This window comes from Alexandromys fortis, unplaced genomic scaffold, assembly GCF_014885135.2.
Source record: "Alexandromys fortis isolate MF-2015 unplaced genomic scaffold, M_Fortis_MF-2015_v1.1 scaffold_269, whole genome shotgun sequence".
Taxonomy (NCBI): domain Eukaryota; kingdom Metazoa; phylum Chordata; class Mammalia; order Rodentia; family Cricetidae; genus Alexandromys; species Alexandromys fortis.
In genome coordinates, this window is record NW_026068138.1 from 1,215,033 (window position 1) to 1,235,994 (window position 20,962).

The following is a 20,962-nucleotide window of genomic DNA, read 5'->3' on the forward strand; positions in this document are numbered from 1 at the left end:
GTGGTTTCCTGTTGACTTGAGAGCACAAGGCAGCCTCTGCACTCTGACTCCAGGCTGCCTAGTCAGGTCTCGTTGTTCCTGCTTCTGTTGTTGTTACCTTTGGGCCCTGGCCCTCTCTTTCTACGTCTTGCAGAGGTCAATATGTCAATTGTTTGTCTTTTCTTTCCAAGGCCTTTCATGGCTGGAGCCTTCTTCTCTTTCTTGTCTTAATCCAGACAACCCTCCAGGAAGGTCTTTCCCTTACTGTGTCTAAAATACCTTCTTATCCTTGTTTTGAAAAGTCAAGGAATTTCCTCTAAAGCATCCGTAAGAGTCAATGATCTTAATTATTTCTCTGTTGGTTTTTTAAATCACCTTACAGTCACCTCAACTATCTGTAAATTTGTTGTCTCTTTTTAACTTATGTGTGTGCAAATGTCCATGTATGTGTACACGTACGATTTCTAAGGTGCCACCCATCCTGTGATTTTGAGATCTGGTCTTTCAATGGCTTAGGGCTCACATAGTAGGTTAGAGAGACTAGCCAGTTAATCTCAGGGATCCACTTATCTCCACCCACTCCCCACCCTAACCCCTACTGCTGGGATTACAAGCATGCGGCATCATGCCTAGCTTTTTCACGCTGAGTCCTGGGGACTGAACTCAGATCTTCATGCTTCCAAGGCAAACACTTAACCAGCTGAGCCCTCTTTGTCGCTCCCTTCTCTTCTTTTGTCCATTGCACAGCACTGACTATGGCACACAGGGTTCAATCCCTAACATGTACTGATGAGTCCTTGGGACACATGAGATCCAGCCTTAACCTGGAGTGTGCCTCCTTCGCTGCTACCAAGCGACAGCTGGCTCTTTTTATGGCCGATCCAGGTCTTGTCCTCCTGAAGTTGGGTGATCTTGTGTACCTGGGTTGATTGCGGAGGATGCAGCTTGATACCTGAATCGTCCCGAATGTCACCTTACCTAGAACTTTCTACTCTTCATGGCAGACACAGTGCTCTTTTCTAGATCGACAGACCAGACACCACACTAGGTTTCTTTTTGGATGAGATTTTAAGTATGCATAAACACACCTTGAGTGAGTTTTCAGGTCACCTCCGGTGTGTCTCACTGATACCCAAGCTCCCCGTGCTGCCCGCCCCAAGGTCATAGAAGGTCAGGGAATAGTCCATAACCACTTTATCAAAGGCACGTTCGGAAAGTGCCTATTCGCTATAGATTTCACTAAGGAAGATTTAACCATATCTACTGTAATTACCCAGTCAATGCGATTCCCCTCAAGTTGTCTTGTTCTTTTTTTCTCCTGTTTTCTGCCCATTTCCTGCTGAATGGAGTTGGGCACAGAGTTTTGTCACTGACGAGTCTATCTTGTACCTACAGGGACGCTGTAAAGTCGTTCCCCCTCCACACCAGCTCTCTCCAGATATTGCCTCTGGCATGGGTCCACATGGCTCAGAGGTTCTGGGGCGCCGCCTCGCTGTGCTGTTACTTCTCAGCTTCTTCCCACAGTCACCCTCTCCACTCTCTCACCGACAGCAGGAACGGTGAAAACAGGCTTGTGATTTGAGAGGCGAGCAACAGCACCAAGCCCACTGGTGAAATTAAGCATCCACTCATGATCAGCAGAGGCTCCTGATAGAAAATGTTTTAGAAATACATGTTCAGGTTTTTTTTTTTTAATCTTGATTTTCCTTTACCTTGCTACCCAAATATTCTCTTTTGAGGCTGAGCAGTACTGAGGAGAGAGACTTGTTTGGCTTGTTTCTATGTCCCTAGGCACTAGGTTGAGTTCTTGATAAACAGGAGGCTCTCCTTAATTTATCAGTTATTATACCTCAACCTCTACTTCGGTCCTCAGCCGTTCTTGGATGGGTTCATTGTACACTGGAGACCCTGACCCCTCTAGTTCTTGGTTCCCGGCATCGTTGTGAGTTTTCTAGAGAGCTTTTTAGTCCTGAACCAGGGATTAAAAACACCCATTGTGCCTCTGTCTTTCTGATTTTTGTGTGTAAGCAATAACTTAACAAGTAAGATCCTTGGATGGGGGACTTCCTTACTGACAACTTTTACACATACACACACAGAGAGAGAGAGAGAGAGAGAGAGAGAGAGAGAGAGAGAGAGAGAGAGAGACAACAAAAACAAACCAAAATGGCTGATCTGAGCCAATGGTGAATGCAGAGAGGGAGAGAGACAGAAAGACAGAGAGAGGAAGAGAGAAGAGTCAGAGAGACACAGACAAAGAGTCACACCCTGAAGAGACAACGAATCTAGACTTTTCTAAGATGCTTACCACTGACTGAGCTCCTACTGTGTCTGCTGGCTCTCACGCAACACCTTGCCTACCCTCTTCCCCTTTAGACACTCCAGGCACAAGATAAGCTACTTATTCCATTTACCAGTAAGAAATATGAGTCCTCTGGAGGTTAGATATGTCCATGGGACAGCAATAGAACTTGGATTAGTGTCTAACTATTCTAGCTTTGGCACATGCTGGATAAGAATGGAAGTCTTCTCATCGAGTTTGTGCAGCAGAGGATGGGAATAGGCATCCAACCATCGGCAGTGGGGACACTAACACACTTGAAGTGTTACTTCATACTTTGTTGTACAAATCAAACCAAACTGGCCCCATCTAAGTTGATAGGCTGCCATGAAAGCAAGTGGGAAAGCAAGGGTTTTAATTGGCAGAATGAGAACTCTCTTTGAGAACCGACAGGTTAATGTCCAGCTTCTTGTTTTGTCTAGGTAGTCACTGTACAGTCTTACTGAACTGACACAGCCTGCATTTGAAGTCACCCCCTTGAGTGGCTCCGTGACTGTAGGTGTCTGTAGTCACTAGCTTCAGATGTGGTGAGGCGTTAAAGGCATTCATTATTCCTGCAGGTTTTTAAAACCCAGACAAATATTCTCATTCAAAATCCTTCCCCCACACAACCTCTGACCCTGGCTTCAAAATGTCTGTGCTATTTACATGTGAAACACTGTATGGGCATCTCTCTCCTGGCATGCGGCACTGCCACTGTCCACAGCAGCCATTAAGCCCTCAGAGGTTCTCAATCACCGATGACAAGCTCTAACGCTAATCCCCCTCGCTGTCTTTCTTAACTCCTTCACGCTGCCTTGCAGACTGTAGGCAGAACGGAATCACACTGCTCTTTCACTGAACTCTGAGGTAGAGTTTATATCAGTTTATATCATTTATATCAGTTTCCCTAATGTCCCTTCTGGGACATTAAATCAGTTAAGCCCCGTGAAACCTTCTGTGTCTTAGTTCCCTCATCTGTGAAACTGAGTAACTGAGCACGGTTTCGATTGTAATTGAATCGGCACCACCTGTGAGACCCTCAGACAGGGTCCAGCACGTAAGAGTCACCCTCCCCCATGTTGCATATTGGAGTTTTTCTCTGTACTCTTCTCCCCACTTAGACTTTGGGGTGTTTCGGCAGAGGATCCAGCTACTGTCTGCATAGACGAATCTGGAAAGTGGTGTGGACAGGAGACTGATGCTGATGTCCATCTCTGGGACTAGTGCATAACCACTAAAAGATGAGAGAAGCTGGACAACCAAGGGTTTGGACAGAGTTCAAGGTCACCCAGAATTGTGATTTCCAAAACAATGTATATATTCTTAAAGTTAGCTACGAGTTTGGAGTGCTTGCTAAACATCCCTGATTCTCTGTGCTTCCCGCATGCACAGGCAGGAACTCAGGCACCCGAGTGAGCCTTCATCAACCTTTCCAGAGGGTCTGTTGGCAGTGCTTTCCTTTCTATCAGAGCCTCTCCCATTTTACAAATGGGGAAACTGAGCATAGAGAGGTTGTAGTATATTCATACCAGGATCAAAAAGCTTGGAATGGCTGAGCGAAATGAAGACTCAGCTCTCTCACAGTATAGGCTGTTGGATTGTGGAGGGGATTTGCGGCTTGTCTGAAATAGATAAAAGGGCCTCCGAGAGAATTCAGTCAGCCCAAGTTGATGATTCAGCTCAACAATTTATCTTGAAGATAATTCCGTTCCAGAGCATTGTCGGAAGCCATTGTCTGATCTCTGTTCCTGGAATACTCAGAAAAGTCACACGTGGATCTTCCCCTGTGGGAGGCTGTGATCTAGAACAGGAAGTAAGCCTTTACACAGACAACCACAGTGAAGTGACAAGATGACGTCCTTGCACAGATGTCTATCCTAAGTGGGTGGAAAAACTCCTCTGCCATCTTGGATCCTGAGCCTGGCGCAGAAACTGCCGCCTTCACACGACATCCTCTGCCTTTGGGCACCTCACCAACCCTCTGCTTACCCTTTGAGAAAACCTTCCTGCCCCTGCCACAGCACACGGAAACTGATCTTGTGTGTTTATACATTTAAATACCACTGTGATGTCCTTCTATTGGCTAATGTTCATTGTGACAGCTGGTATCCACTAATATTTACAGAGTGCCCAGCGTGTACCTGTGGCCATTTCAAGGCTTTGTACGTATTGGTGCATTTGATCCGCTGTGAAAGGACAGACCCTCTCTATCTGAAGCAGGACTTAAGTTGGATTTATCATTTTTTGAGCAAGGCAAACACTGACCATGTAAACATTGAGCTTCTCTGGGGCTGGAGGACAAACGGTTGAGGGGCTGGTAGACATGCGGACCCCAGGGGATGTGGATGTGAGTCCTTGACGGAGCATTAATGGCTTGGAGGAGCCCAAGCACAGAAGGGGAAGTGGACTCAAGGGGCAGAGGGCCTTCACCCAACAGCCTTCACTCACAGCTTTGGGAAGTGACAGGGCCATCACTGCTTTTGAGTCAAGGAAGAAAAAACAGCCATGGGCAGGTGTCCGCTGTGGCATCTGGAGTCAAGGAACCCCTCCCTGAGAAACTGTCACTCAAGGGGTTGATAGTGGAGCAGGGTGATCCTGGAAAACAATAGTGAGATGTGAAGTTGGAAGCCAATGAGGTAGCAGGGATGGGGTCATGTGGGGTCAGGGAGGCCATAACGAGCATTTTGACTGACCCAGTGAGGAGTCAGGAACCTCTTGGCACCTGTCTCCCCACAGGCTTGTTGTGCTGTATGGGGGACAGCCACAGAGCTGGGCAAGGCTGGGGGGGCAACTGCAGGGATCCAAGCCCTTCCTGATGGTCAGGACTCAGGTGGAAGGGCTGGGATGCTGAGCACCCCCCCCCCCCATTCCTGGGTATATCCTTCACGAGCTATCCCTCTGACTCGAAGTTCTTTATGAATCTGATTAACCATGGCAGGCAGGAAGCAGCGGACCTGGCTCAGCCTGTCAGAGGTACCAGGGGTCTGTCTGTCCTGGACACATGCAGGAGAAGCACATTGTTCCCACCATCAACAGAATAAGATGCAGCCACAAAGCAGCGATGCTCTCCAGCCTCTTCTTGATAAGGCTCCTAATCAATTCTGTGAAGGATGGGAGTTTCGACACAGATTCGCATGAAGTAGTGACAATTTGAGCTACACTGTTGTGCTTGTGAGTGTGTGTTTGACATTTTCATTGGAGAGGGAGGGAGGGAAGGAGAGAGAGAGAGAGAGAGAGAGAGAGAGAGAGAGAGAGAGAGAGAGAGAGAACCTAGAGAACTAAAGAACTACTCCTACTCTTTATTCCTGGGCAATAAAAGCCAGAAATCCCACTAATGAGGTTGAAACAAAAAGCTCCCTTTTCCCGCACGTTTAATAATAGCACTACCTTCTGACAGAACCACAGCTCCAGGAATAATTGCCCTCTTTCCCATTTTATTTTTAAAACCTAGAAAACTTTTTTCCCTCTGAGGGGAAACTTCCTTCCCTTGAAAGGCATTTCCCTGTAAAAACATTTCCCCACTGGGGTTCCCTCAGTTTGCCCTCACCCATATTCACCTTGCATCTTCAAGAGGAGGCTAAGTGGGGGCATGGGAGGACTGGGCACCTCCCACTTCTGTGGGTAATGGAGGTGAAGCTTGGAGCTACAGACCCCTCCTTCCAAGCTCCAGATACCTGCCCAAGACACAGTCGTGCGTTATCTCTGTCAGTAATGATGCTAAATGATTTATCTGGCTACAAAATTTTACCAGGATATTGAACTTTTGGGAGAAAATTGTCTGAGGTATATAAAATAAATAAACAAGGATACTGTTTGAGCATCAAGGAAGGAAGCATAGAAACTGTTCAAAACCACATACATTTTAGGGAATTTTGAAAATAGACCATGTGAGCCTATTTAGGCGGATGTAGAATTACTCAGAGAGGCCCGGGGCTGAAACTGCATTTTAGAAATTGATTCTGTAAATTTCCACAGCTAACTGAACTCAGGGATTATAAACAGGAGTGAGGGTGTGTGTCTAGGGAAAGAGAATGCTATCAAATTTAAGCTTGTGGTAAATATGCTTTGGATATCTGGGTTGGGTGCCCCAGATATGGATTTCCAAATTGTCTGAGTCACCAGTCATGTGTCCTGATATATGGTCTGAGTCAGTTCAGGTCCTGCCTTCAAGCTGACCTTGGCCTACACTTGTGGGAGGTTGAAGGCACAGTTGACAGAGTGGTGCAAGCTTTTCCACTGGGGATCTTACCAACATCTTTCCTGGGAGGCAGGACTGTGAAGGTAGGATGGGGTTCTTGTGAGCAGCACGGTGCTTCTGATGTAGAGTCATGTAAACCAAATCTTCAGTTGTAAAATAAAGATGAAAGAAGACTTGTTTGTAGTATTCCTTCCTGGGAATGACGGGGGCTGGAGTCTGGAGAGAGGCCTCAGTGCTTAAGGGCAGTTGTTGCTCTTGCAGGCAACCTTTGGTAACAACCTTTGGTAACTCCAGTTCCAGGGGACATGACACCCTCTTCTGTCTTCCTTGGGCACTGCGTGCATAGGCATATATGTAGACAAGATACACATACGCACAAAATAAAAACAAATAAATCTTAAGTGGAGGTGTACATCTTTAATCCCAGCACTTGGGAGGCAGAGGCAGGCGGATCTCTGTGAGAAGACCAGCTGGTTTACAGAATGAGTTCTAGGACAGCTAGAGCTACACAGAGAAACCCTGCCTCAAACAAACAAACAAGCAAACAAAACAAAAGAACTAAATGGCATGAGAAACATGGTTAAACTGAACAAACTATGTGATGGGGGCTCATGCATGGACCACAAAGCCCTCTCTCTTTCCTCTCCTCCCTCTTTCTCTCACCCCTCCTTTTCTCCCTCTTCCCTCTCTTCTTTCCTTCTGTGGTGGCTAGTTTTATGTAAACTTGACACAGGCTAGAGTCATTGGAGAGAAAGAAGTCTTAATTGAGAAAATGCATCCATAAGATCAGGCTGTAGACTAACCTGTAAAACATTTTAATTAGTGATTGATGAGAAAGGGCCCAGTCCATCGTGAATAGTGCCATCCCTGGGCTGGTGGTCCTGGGTTCTGTAAGAAAGCAGGCTGAGTAGGCCTTGAGGAGCAAGTTAGTAAGCAGCACCCTTCTATGGCTTCTGCATCAGCTCCTGCCTCCAGATTCCTGCCCTGTTTAAGTTCCTATTCTGACTTTTTTCAGTGATGAACAGTGATGTGGAAGTAGAAGCCAAATAAACCCCTTTTCCCCAAACTTGATTTTTTCATGGTGTTTCATCACAGCAGTAGTAACCTAAAACTCCTTCCTGCCTTCCTTCCTCCCTTCCTCCATTTTTCCTTCCTTCTTTCCCTCCCTCCCTCCTTCCTTCCATCCTTCCCTTATTCCTTATTTCTTCTCTCAACACATAGTCACATTCTGCAGCCCTGGCTGGTGGGGAACTCATGAATTAGCTGAGACTGTCCTCAAATTCTTGGAAATCCCTCTGCCTCAGTTTCCCAAGAACATGAACCACCATGCCTGGCTTACACAGACATTTTCATATGTGTTTGAGTGCATGTTTTGGGGGCGAGTCAGACGCCACAGAACATTTCCTGGGCCCCATGGCGAGTAAAACAGTCTTGGAAAGCAAAGAAAGTTTCTTCCCCGAAGACTTTGAAATTTAGCTCCTCGAAGTGTGAAAACAGCCCAGGCACTGTCTGCCCTGGAAGGAGGGGGGCACTTCCATTTAGAGAAGCATGCTGTCAGAGACTGTCCTTGATGGAGGTGGTGGCTAGCTCAGCTAGCCAGGCTAGCTCGCTTCCTTTGAAGATTTCAGTGTTTACTTTCTTTAAGACGCCTGGATGACCCTTCGGGCCTCTTCCCTTTTTCAGAGACATCAAATATGAGATGGGCTTTTATAAAATTCTATTTGGTATTCCAATTTCAAAGCGCATTCTTGCTTTCTTGGGAAAAACAATGCATGTGGCTTGGTGCCTTTTTCTTTACCCCCGCAGAGCACTGCTGCACAGGGTCAAGGGGTGCTGAGTTCACACGAGGAGGAAAGGAGCGGGAGGTTTGTGTCCCTGTTACGTGGTTTCCCTGCTTAGTGGAGCTGGCTCTGGAAAGTTGAGCAAGTGCATGCTTTACATGCTAAGGGATGAGGGCTGGGCACCCAGCTCAGCTGGTTGAGTGGTTGTCACAGCATGCACAGAGCCCTGGCTTCCATCTCCTGCCAGCATCCACCAGTCCTGGTGGCAAGCACCTCCACTGTCTGTACTGGAAAGCGGGGGCAGGAAGGTCAATAGTTTAGAGTTACCTTCAGCTACAAAGCAAGTTTGAGGCCAACCTGGGTTACATGGGATCTAACTCAAAACAAGCAAGCAAGCAAGCAAGCAAACAACTCAAGAGGATTCTTACAGTGCAGAATTAATTCTAGGTGGGGTTGATACACTGTTTCCCCTTCTCTCTCCAAGTGACCAACTCCTTCTCTTTCTTCCTATCCTACTGTGGTGGGAGCAGGGGTATGCCCATGGAAAGGATCTTGTGCCAATCATTTGTACCCTGTGGAGATGTTACTAAGTGCCTCACTGTCTTTGAGAGGCAGTGTTCTTCTGTAAGATATCCCTCTGCTACATATATCATTGTATGTGAGCGTCTCCATCAGCATGGGCACGGTACACAGAGACAACCCTTTGGAGCCAGGCTTGACATAGTCCTGAAGGGCTCTCTATTCCATGGACCTAATGTGAAGGGGCACACACCATAAGATGGCTTCAGCTATCCTGTACATCATGAACTTTGGGGGGAACTCCTGATATGAGCAACTTTGAGCATCCATACTCCACACAGTATCCTTCATCTGTGAAAAGAAGATATCCACATGACAAAGAAGAGTGACGGGAGTGGGGAGGGGCAAGCAAGGAAGGACGGGGGGGGGGTCTGAGAGGAAATGCACTCAACATACAATATAGACACGTGGGAGAACTTAAAATAAACACATACATGAAACTATGACATTTGTGGAGTCTGTTTTGTTTCTTTGTGTTTCGTGGTGTGAGCTCTCAAACCCATTCTGTTTTTGCCCTCCTAGGAGACACTGTCCAGAAGGAGATGACCCCTAGTAAGAAGATCCCTGTCCTTGTGGATGGGGTTGTACTCAATGGACCTCAAACTGATGTGAAAGCAGGAGAAAAATTTGTTGAAGAAGTCTGCCGGCTTGTCATGGAAGAGGTGGTTTTGAAAGCTACTGACGTCAATGAAAAGGTAAAAAGAAAACACACAGGAAGTCCCAGGAACAGGGAGATGGCTCAGTGGGAAGGCATTTGCTGTGCAAGGGCGAGGACCCGAGTTCGGAAGCCCAGAGCCCAAGGGAAGCTGGGCACTGTGGCATATATATGAAGTCCTAGTGTTCCCACATGAGGGTGGGAGGGAGAAACAAGACACACGGAAGCCACAGGCCATCAGCCTGGAGTACGCTGAGACCCCATCTCAAACAAGGAGGAAGAGGACAGACATTTGAAGTTTTCCTTTGACCTCTACCATGCACGTGTCTTCGTCATTCACGCACACACACACGCACGCACACACACACACACAGACTTTTAAAATCTCAGGTGTGATTCCCATATCTGTATGGTGCAGGGTGTTTACACATTGATTTCTCTAGCGTTTTGTATCAGGACACTGTCACAAGTGTGGCCACTTCCCTCCCTGGCTTCTCTGTCACAACAGCTGGGCCAGGTTGTGGCTGCCTGGTGGGGTCTTGTTGAAGGCTGCCTCAGGGCTTGCCTAGCAAGGTCAGGAAACAGGAAGGAAGCCTTGCCCTGTTTAGTGGCCTGGATGTTATCGACTCCGCCCTCCAGAATGTGCTCTCTCTTTTCTCATGAGTCATCTCTGTTTTACTGGTGGAAATCAGCGAGATGCTGCAGAGGCTGTGAAAACGACACACACAGACCTACACACACACACACACACACACACACACACACACACACACACTCATCTGGTCATTACATGAGCCCTAAACTACAGACATTTTATTGTTCCTGTTTTAGAAAGGACTGAGGAAGTGAGGCACATGGGGTCCTGTATCTCAACCATATCACATGACTTGGCTAGTACAGGTCATCTGGGGCTAAACCCAGATGGAATGGCTTCAGTGTCCATGTTCCTAACTTCTCCATACACCCCAGCGCCTCTAACAACTGATAAATTGCCTCTTATCATTCAATCACTTCTCCTGTTGGAACTGAATACCAAGAAGTGAACACATAGGAGAGATTTCACCCAATTATATTAGTAGCAAATAAATGCCATTTATAACTGAGTTTGAAGGTGATATGTATTTGTTCTGAAATGTTGGTCACTAATTAGAAAACTAACAGACTCTATTGTCATGATCTCTGACCATGGACAGAATAGCTATGCTCAGGACAAGATTGATTGTGGCAGCTTTTATCCGTTCATGTATTTATGATTTAATATCAGAGTTCTCTGCATTTCTATGAAATACCTTGACTTTTATTTGCTTATGAGCACATTTCTCTGCCAGAAAGTTTTGTTTCTATTATTCTTTATGCCTTTAAAATATATTTATTCGTTGTGAATTTCATGTATACAATATACATTGTTTTTTAAACTATTATTTTTTTTACTGTATGTGCTTGTATGTGTTTGCCTACATATCTAAATGTGTACCATGTGCATGTAGTACCTACACAGGCCAGAAGGGTGTAGCACTGAAGTTATAGATGGCTGTGAACTGCCCTGTGGGTTCTAGAAATCAAACCCAGGTCCTCTGGAAGAGTAGCCAGTGTTCCTGTGTGTGGAGTCATTTCTCCAGCCCCTCTGCGAGATATTCCCATCATATCCACCCTCACTCTTCCCTCCAGCTCCTCCCAGATTGCCCCACCACATCCCTCCCAACATCATGTCATCATCATCCTCCTCTTCCTTCTCTCCTATTCTTCTTCCTCCTCCTGTCCTCCCTTTTCTCCTCCCTCCCTCCTTCATTTCTTTTCAGAACCCAATTCCTCTAATTTGTGCTTCTGTGTGTAGAGCTGGCCATTCACTGGAGCACGGGCAGGATCCACGCCCTGGAGAGAGCTGGTTCTCCTTCATATCTATCAGCTGCCAAAATTTCCAAAGCTAGAGGCAGAGTCTCCTGAGCCCCTCCCCAACCCATACCGGAATGCTGACTGATTTGGCTTGATTTTTGAGACAAGATCTGTGTAGCCTAGGCTAGCCTCAATTTGGTCTCTCTTTCCTTGGCCTCTTGAGTGCTGGAACTATAAACATGAGGCACAATGTCTGGCTAAGTTTGTATTTTTTTTAAAACTAGGCTTTTTTCAATAATTAAATATTAACTGAATACGAGCTACTTGAAAGGCATTAAATTGAGCCCTCGAGGAAATAAAGAAACATGAGATAAAGGCCCAGCTTCAAACTGAATTTATAATCCAACCAGAAGGGCACATTTTCATTTGTAAAGAGAATGGGGGTCCCTGTGAGAGAGTCGCAAGTGTTGTGCATTTGGGGCGGAGTTCACAGAGGCGCTGACATGTGGAAGTCTAGGGTGCAGAGATTCAGTTGGTTTAGGAAGGCGGAGAGAAGTTGCAGAGAAGCTTTTGTGGCTAAGGACAGTGAAGAAAGTTGGAAGCCACACTGCAGAAGGACAAGATATCACAGAGCTAGGGGATCCCTCTTGTAGAAGAGACTGGAAAGGAGAACTGACGGAAGAGATCCATGGGAGATTAGATGAGAAGGGAACACAGGACTCCCAGCAAAGGGACTCGGTGCTCCAGCTAGAGAAACCCAAGGTGACTGACACGGTAGATAGGAAAGCTGTCTGTTCATATGCGGTTAGGGCCAGCAGGTGAAGCTTTCCTGACAGTATCTTAGTCTGCTCTTACTGAGAACCATCAGGACACCATTCTAAGATGACCTACAGTGGCATGCCACACTCTTAGCGACCTCACACTTAGATGTTCATTCTCAGCCACTTTTTATAAATGGGCATTGTAGCTTATATTCAATAAAACATACTCTGCTCGCTTTGCTTTGCCAAGTCTTGTGTCCATGATACCAGAATATAAAATCTGACAATATAGAGTATATAATCTCAGTACTTGGGGGCTGGAAGATCAGGAGTTCAAGGTCATCCTCCTTGACAGAGGAAGTTCAAGGACAGCCTGGACTATAAGAGGTACTGTCTCCAAAAGGTGGCGAGGGAGCAGGGAGAGGGTTGGTGAGGAGAAGCAGGGTAGTGATGGCAATAAAGCGCTGTGTGCAAGCACGAGGAACCTGAGTTCCATCCCAGGACCCAGAACTGAAAGTATGACATGAAGGTTCACGCTTGTATTCACAGGGCTAGGGAAGCCAACAGGAAACCGCCTGGAGTGCCTTCCTAGGCAATCTAGCCTGATCAGCAATTTCTGGGCCAGTGAGACCTTAACTCAGCGGAAAAGGCAGGCGGCTACTAAAGAAGGACTCAGGGCTGTCCTCTAACTTCTGGATTCACGGGTGCACACTTGTACTCTCCCAAACACACACACACACACACACAGAGAGAGAGAGAGAGAGAGAGAGAGAGAGAGAGAGAGAGAGAGAGAGAAAGAGAGAGAAAGAGAGAGATCCAGATCAATTCCACACTCCCGCAGATTGCCTTGTCTTTCTTACAGTTTGCTCATCCCAGCCCCTCTAGCCCCTGCCATCTACTACTCTTGCTGACTCTGTAGCTCCTGCAGATAATGTGGATGGATTCCTGTCATAAGCAACCTCTGAGACAGTTTTCCCTCATCAAAGCTCCCTTGAGACTCATGTGTAGAGCTGTGTATGCCCATGGTCATTCCTGTGGGTGGTCTCTGGAAGCTTGACTCACCTCGGTCTGCCAGGGAGGTACCATGGGGTTGAACTCACACCTCTCACATGGCTTGATAGCTCCTCCTGCTTTCTTGCGTCCCACCTCCCTGGCTTCTCACCAGCTTCTGTTCCCTGGTCTCTTGCCTCAGCATCTCCTCCTCTCTACCACCAAGCTTAAAAGATGTCTGCAGTCCCTCCCTCAGTTTCTTCACCTCCTACCCCTCCACTCCACCAGGATCTCTCCTCCACCCCCACCTCTCTAGTCTCATGTTAGCGTCAAGAACACCTCTCTGGTGATGAATTCCGTGAGGGCTTGTTGGTCCTTAATTCGGCTTCTCAGCATCATTTGGCAGCAAACCCTCCTTTAATGCTCTTTATTCTTGGCTTGGGCCCCACTACACCATCCTGGAAGGGTCCGCCTTTTTCTCTTATGGGTGTTCTCCCTGTCAGAGGCCATCTATTCTGTTCCTTACGGGACAGTGTTCTCCAGAGATCCCTGTAGCTTCTTTCTGAGCTGTGAGCACCTGCCCCCGGTATGTCATCACAAGAGGCTAAAATTTTCTCCCTGACCCTTTCCAGGAGATTTATAAAGCCCGCTTTGCTCTGGCTTTATCTCCCCATCGCTCTTCCGTGTCTCCACACATGTCCATTGAGTATCTTAGAGCAAATGTACTTACGCCTCACCCTCCCCATCTTCTCACGAGCATCCCCTTCTGTCACCCCACCGCCATCGTCAAACTTGTGTCCAGATTCATCTTTACTGAGGGTCTGTGAAGCAGTGATGATCAAGCTCCATGGATGAACACGCCAAGGCCTCTGTCCCTGGGGAGATGATGAGGAAATGCCTTGGTGACACCTGCCATGAAAGAAGTTGGGGAGAGTGAGTGTGACTAAATTGTCATTGAGAAAATATTGAAACATTTCAGCAAAGACATACAAAAAGGGAGGGAGGTCACCATGAAAAGAGTTAGGTGAGGGAGACATCCGAGGCGGAGGATGAAGCCTGTGGAGACCTCAGCAGTATGGGCAAACTTGATATGTCCATGGAAGGAGGAGGCAAGCAAGCCAGGAGGGAGCAGTACCGGAGAAGAAATGCGGGCCGAGAAGCTGCCCAAGGCAGGGTGGTTTTGTGTCTTCATGATGACTTCTACTGAGAGGGGGTATAGCTCCTTGGGGGGAGCATTTGATTGTGCAATTACTTCTGTTTTGACCTTGATGAATATGGAGCAGAGGTGAAGGCGTTTGCATAGAAATATATAGTAATGGCTTGAGGGAGAGAGGCCCACTCCGGCCGTCAGGCTGACAGACTGTGTGGGGAAGGGAGTGAGTGAGCTCAGGGAACAGGCAGGGTCTAGCTTACCTCAATGGCTGCCTTTCTCTTCCTTCTGATTTATTTTGTTCTTGTACCATGACATCTTAGAGGCACCGTGGGCTGCCTGACCGTCCATCCCATACTGTGTCCACCTAGAGCACTGTGACTCATTCCTAAACTCAGCCTGACTCACTCTAGTCTGACACACATCACCAGTCTGATGTTGGTTCTCCTAGGAGATCTGAGTGGACCTCTCCTGTCCTAGCTGGATCCACCCTGCCCTCACAGCTCCTTTCATGGTGGCCTGCAGCCTCAGCAACTTTAAATCCTCCCTGGGGGCAGAGTCCTGGCTCCTCCCATACCACGAATCCCGGGCTCTACTGGAAACTTAGTTAACCAAGAGCTGTCACTCAATCTCCAGGTGTGTGAGTGGCAGCCCCCTGAGCAGCTGAGGCAGCTCCTGGATCTGGAGATGAGGGACACAGGAGAGTCACAGGACAAGCTGCTGAAACTCTGCCAAGATGTCATTCACTTCAGCGTCAAAACCAGTAAGGCCCTGTCATGTCCCTGATGTTCTTAGTGAAAGCAATGGTGCCAATGTCCAAGGAACAGGAGACCTGGGTCAGAGGAATCATGGCTCTGAGGTAGATTTCTATATGGGTCCCTTTAATCCCTACTGAAGATTTGTCTTCAAGATCAAAGACTTGATAGTGAATCTGTTCAAGTCAGAACCCTGTAAACACTGACTCTCCCTTGTCAAAGTCCATCCTCCATTTGTAGCCAAGATGATGTACTAAAGTTCCTATGAATTAGTTATTAAACTGGCAAGTTATTGTGATTGTATGACTGTGTTACAGGACTTGAATTCTTTTTTCTGTGGCCTGGAGTATGCAAAAAGTAGGAGGAGGAAGAGGAGGAGGAAAATAGAAATAAAAGTTTAAAAGCTTATTTATATGTTGGTTTACTCTTGGCAACTGCTAATTACCAACTCATATGATCAAATCTGTCAGAATGAAAACCTTTAGGTAGACCTAAGAGAACTACCATGGTTGTGGATATAGCCCTGGTGGTTGAGCGCTCGCCCAGCACGCACAAGGCCTTGGATTCTTCCCAGAATTGCGTAACCAGGCAGAGTGGTGCACAGCTGCAATCCCAGCACTCAGAGGGCAGTAGGAAGATCAGGAGTTCAGGGTCATCCTCAGCTACGTAGTGAGTTCAAGGCTAGCCTAGGCTACTTTGAGACTGAGTTTTTGAGACTCAGTAAAGTAAAAAAAAAAAAAAAAAAAAAAAAAAAAAAAAAAAAAAAAAAAAAAAAAAAAGAAAAAGAAACCCTCCCAAATGTCAGGTTTTGTTGTGATTTTCACATGACTGCCATCACTATCGTGGCTTTCAGTAAACAGTGGCATTGTGTCAGTAAAAGCAGTTTGATTGTTACTACAGGACGAATGAAGAGGTTTCAAAGTGGGGGGCGGGCTGATTTTTGAAATACGCACATCTCGCTGTGCTAAGGAGGTAATCTGGAGTCTTAATCTCCACAGGCATTATGCACTGCGAATTCTGACATTGGACTAAATTTAGTGGAAAGAACGCCATAAAATCCTGGCTAAAAATAATTGGATTAAGTTCCCTTGGGAAAGCCTGGTGCATATATCTAAAACTCAGAATTTCCTAAGCAGGAATGCCTGCTTCATTATTATAGCTCCTGTCAGAAGTCTAGAGTGACATTTAATGCCACAGATTGTTTTCAATTTACTGTGTATTTTCCATAATGTTGCCATGGAAATCAATCATAAATTAACACAGAACTTTAAAAAAAATCCTATTAAAATTACTTGTAGCGATGTCTGGTTGTCTCTGCCCATCAGAGGCAGTTTTCCATGCTTGGAAAGGCGTTTGCTTCCATTTGGGTTTTCTTTATGGAACCCATGGTTGAAGGGGGGGGGCACATTAAATTCTAAAACCAAACCAGTTTCCCACATATTCCAAATTAGAAAGGCCCCTGCCCTTGTGTTTTGTGTCATGCTGTGCTTCTCACACCTAAGAATGTGGAGCCAGTTAGCCTGGCGCTTGGTGCGAATATTCACACTTGGAAAGCTGGGGTTTTTAGGAGACCTTTTAAAGGTGGAGAGAGATATGGAGGGAGGGAGGGAGGGAGGGAGAGGGGGAAGGAGGGGGTGGGGGAAAGACTAGACAGGAAGTTCTGACTCCATGATGGAGTTTTAAAGAGATGGCCTTTGAAGTGGTTGAATCTGGAAGTGTCAGAACTGAGTCACAGCTGGTACCCCATCTGCTTCACGCCAGACAAGCTGTGTAGCAGGAGGAACAGAAAGGCCACTCCTGGACTGTCACTGTAGGCGGACATTTGGAGGTTGTGACACTCGGAGGGACGGTGCTAAGACACATTTCTCCAGGGCTTGGGTGGATGTGGATGGCAGAAGTGAACGGAGGTTAAAGCGAAGCTCTAAATCTCTCCAGTTTTACTGAGAAAGCTTGTCTTGGAGAAAGAGTTACGCCAAAGCCCGTCACGGGTGGACATACATTGCCTCTGATAACAGGCTTGCTGTGCGAGCCTGGTGCCTAGAGTTCCGCCCTCCTGGATCCCATGTTAAAAAGCCAGGTGAGGCTCCACACACCCATAATCCCAGCTCTGGGACACAGAGACCGGTGGATCTCACATCCACCCTGGCCAGCCAGCCTAGCTGAGTGGACAAACGTGAGGTTGAATAAGAGACCCTATCTTAAAAGGAAAGTGGAGAAAAACTGAGAAAGATACCCGCTGCCAATCTCTGACCTATAAGAGCACAAACACATTTATGCACACACATACATACACACATGAATATGTACACAAATGCACACGCAGAAATGGAGCTTCAACACTTTTCCTTGTATCTATGTTAAGTATTTGTAAAATTGAAGTGTAATTAATTCCATGTAATAAGGTATATAAATATGGCTCACTCAGCTTATAGCCAGAGGAAGCTCAAACCATTTCTAGACCCCAGAGGCCCCTTGTACCCCTGCCAGTTAAAAAGCCCCTCCTTGAGGTACCAAAACCGTACCTCCATTCTACAGATGTCGATGCTGATTGCCCTTTAAGTGGAACCACACTGTGCTAACCTTTATGCGGCCAGCTGCTCTCCTAGCCCGCAGGAGCCACTGGCACGCCATTGCTGTGTAAGGAAGTACTTTCTTTTCCATTTACAGACCATCCAAGGTTTTTTAACCAGTTGTACGCTGGCCTTGACTACTACTCCTTGGCGGCCCGGATTCTAACAGAAGCTCTGAACCCAAGCATGTAAGTACCGGGCGGCTGGCGGCGAGCGATGGATGGTAACTCTGGAAGTTGGTTTCATAAATTTCACTGTAATGATTTGTTTTGTGAAGTCTAACCATTAGAAATGTCATAGTCCTAGGACTCCAAGCCGTATTGGAGGAGGTGTTTTCTGCAGGTGGAGCTAAGAGATAATGCCGGGCATGCCTATCAATCAAATGGGAGACATCTGGCACAGCAGCTCTCCACTAAGAAGTCATGTCTGTGCTATCTATTAGAGACAGAATAGAAACAAGCCTTGGGCCAAGGGCTTGACTCAGTTGGGAAAGCGCTTGCCTCACCAGCATGAGGACCTAAGTAGGGCCCTCAGAACCCAATCAGGATACTGACACAGGCTTGTCATCCTAGCTCTGGGAGCCAGACATGGGAGGTCTGCCTGGCCTACTTGGTGAACTCTAGGCCAGTGAGAGATCCTGCCTCAAACAAGTGGATGACTCCTGAGGAACCATGGCCAATGCTGTGCACTAATTTAGATACACACACACAGAGAGAGACACACATACACACACACACACACACACACACACACACACACCTACTTTTGATGCCATCCTTAGAAATGACAGTCTGGTGAAAGAAAGACACGTACTAAATTACCTTAATGTGGATGGATGTAAAATTCAAACTCATCCTTGAGAGACAGGTGAGAGACTATTAACATAAATGGAGGAAGGTTTCCTAGTTAATCCCAGGAAAGTCACTGAGAAGAGGGGACGGCTAAGAGAAGGGTGGGTAAGAGTTAACCCTGTGAAGTTCAGAGGGACATGTTCCAAGTGGTGGGAGGCAGCGTGCCACAGTGAGAACAGCATGTATAAGGGTCCTGTGGTGGGAGGCAGCCGGCCACTCTATGTGGAAAGGTCAGTGTGGGGGTAGCCGACAGAGTGACGGGGTTTATAGCAGGAGACAAGACCAGAGAGACCAAGAGAAGAAACATGTTGACCTTGTGGAACATGCTTATGAATCATTGCACATACATAGGAAGCTCTTGCAAGTCAACATTATTTGGTGACATTTGCAGTCTAAAAAATTTTTTTTGCTGAGGAATGGGGAGATGACTCAGTGGGGAAGCTTGTCAACCTGAATTGTTCAGAGTCTCTGAACTCACACAAAAGCCAGATGCAGTAACACAAATGTCTAGAACCCAGTGCTTCTGTGGGAAATGGAAGGGAGGGGCAAGACAATCTCCAGAAACTACTGGGCCAATATGGGTTAAGCTGGGATGTCTCAAAGTGGAAGGAGAGGATGAATATGGAGAGATTGTCCTCTGGTCTCCATGTGCTCATTATACCACACACACACACACACACACACACACACACACACACGTTCAAGCATCAAAGCAGACTAGATAAAATGAATTAAGACGGTATTTCCTTTGCCAAAGGAGAGATGGTAGCAGTTTGGACTCCAGCTGAAGTGGAAGTGGAAAGAACTGGGGAAAGCCGGTTGCAAAGACAAAGCCTGAATCCAGGGCTCCACCATGGCAGTGCTTGGTAGACAAGTGTGAGGACCCGCTTGTAGTCCCAGCACTGAGAAGGTGGAGGGAGATGAATCCCTGGCCTTCCGTGACCAGTCGACATAGGCATAAGGGCAATCCCAGGTCCCTGTGAGAAACCTTGTCCCCAAATCCACCTTTAGCCTTCTCAAACACATGTGTACATGCCCATGTGTATCTGCACACACAGGTTAGTTATACACATATGTACACACACTTAGAAGATGACATACATATAAAGGGGTGGATAAGTGTTAGATCTTGGAAATGAGGCTTAGGAAGAGATTTCTTAGCTAATGCCTAAGCCCCAGCCTTTGTGGTGGGTTCACAGCTGTGTTATTAAATGGTACCAAACACGGGATGAGAGCATCAGTTTTCAACATTGTAGTGGATGAGGCAATGCCGAAATTTCCACTTCAGGTGTGGGCCTTCACAGCCGCAAGGACGTTAAGATAGTGAGGCACACTAAGAGATCTCTGGGTCTGGAATTCTGATATGGATTTTAAGAGGTGTAAATGTGAAAGAGGTGGGGAGAGGGGAGGAAAAGTGGTTAAATGGTGGGCATGGATGAGGTTCCCCGAGCTGGTGATTCCCACTTGGAATTAACTTGAGGACCCCTGGCTTCCACACAGACTAAGGAGATGCCTATGCTGTGCGGGCTTAGTGGCTTCAGGGAGCAGTCAGGGTGGAAAACCACATCTCGAGGGCAAACGGAGTGAGGAGAGAAGGGGACTCAGGACCTTGGGAACAGATATATAGATATATATCTAGCCTTTAATTGTTAAGAAGGAGAGACTCAACCATAATGGAGGGAGGGAAGAGGGTGAGCCCAGAGTGTAGGTGTGGGAGCCACGGAAAAGGGTGTGTCCAGTACAGTGTGGCGTTGAACAGATGATAACCAAGGCAAAGGCTGACAGTTCCTGGATTGCTGATATAGATGTGGGGTGACGTCATGGCCATGACGGTGGCTCCACAGAGGGCAGACGTAGGCACTGGGCTCTGGGGTGGAAGACTCAGGAGTAGATCATCAGAAAGAACAACTGAGTTTCACTCTTCAGCTCTCTCTTGCCAGAATTCTATATCTCCTTACTTGAGTTATTCAACCTGGCACATCTAGAGGTCTATGATGTGAATACTGCTGCCCTACTGAACTACCCTCTCACCATGTGTCCACCTCCTGTGTGTCTGTACCCCTCCTCCATCTGCAAGCCCATTGCCAGTATAGAGTTGATCTAATTTTCAGGAATAGATTTACAACAAATTGAGTGATTATTTTTATCCATGTTTCAGCTCCTATATACAGCCTTTCACACATTCTGTGTGCGTGTGAACTGATTTCACACCATGGCTGGAAATTTAGCCTGTCTTATGTTCACAAGAACCCAACACCTGTAGAGTGCTTGACACACAGTAGGCATTTGGTTCTTTTGCCTTTGTTCCAGAACTGTCCCCTCCCGATGTTAAAATAGTTGCATCAAAAAAAATAATAATTCTACAATTGGAAATTTAGACACATCTACTTAGCCTATATATTAGAGTATACATTTATTCAGATGCAATTTAACGCAGTCACCTAATTATAAAGGAGGCTGGGGATATTCAGCCACTCGGTTATCTGGAGAAAGAAGATACTTACACAGTACATAACAAGGCACCATAGTTGATGGAG

General features: G+C 46.7%; 1 protein-coding gene across 1 annotated transcript in view; it reads left to right on the forward strand.

Moving 5' to 3' along the window:
- Gadl1 (glutamate decarboxylase like 1) overlaps nucleotides 1-20,962 on the forward strand; it is a 171,537-nt gene that overhangs the window by 22,925 nt on the left and 127,650 nt on the right. The window contains exons 2-4 of the mRNA XM_050126562.1: nucleotides 9,383-9,555; nucleotides 14,886-15,012; nucleotides 17,672-17,762. Coding sequence (XP_049982519.1) covers nucleotides 9,383-9,555; nucleotides 14,886-15,012; nucleotides 17,672-17,762 — 391 coding nt within the window. The remainder of the gene's footprint in view (nucleotides 1-9,382; nucleotides 9,556-14,885; nucleotides 15,013-17,671; nucleotides 17,763-20,962) is intronic.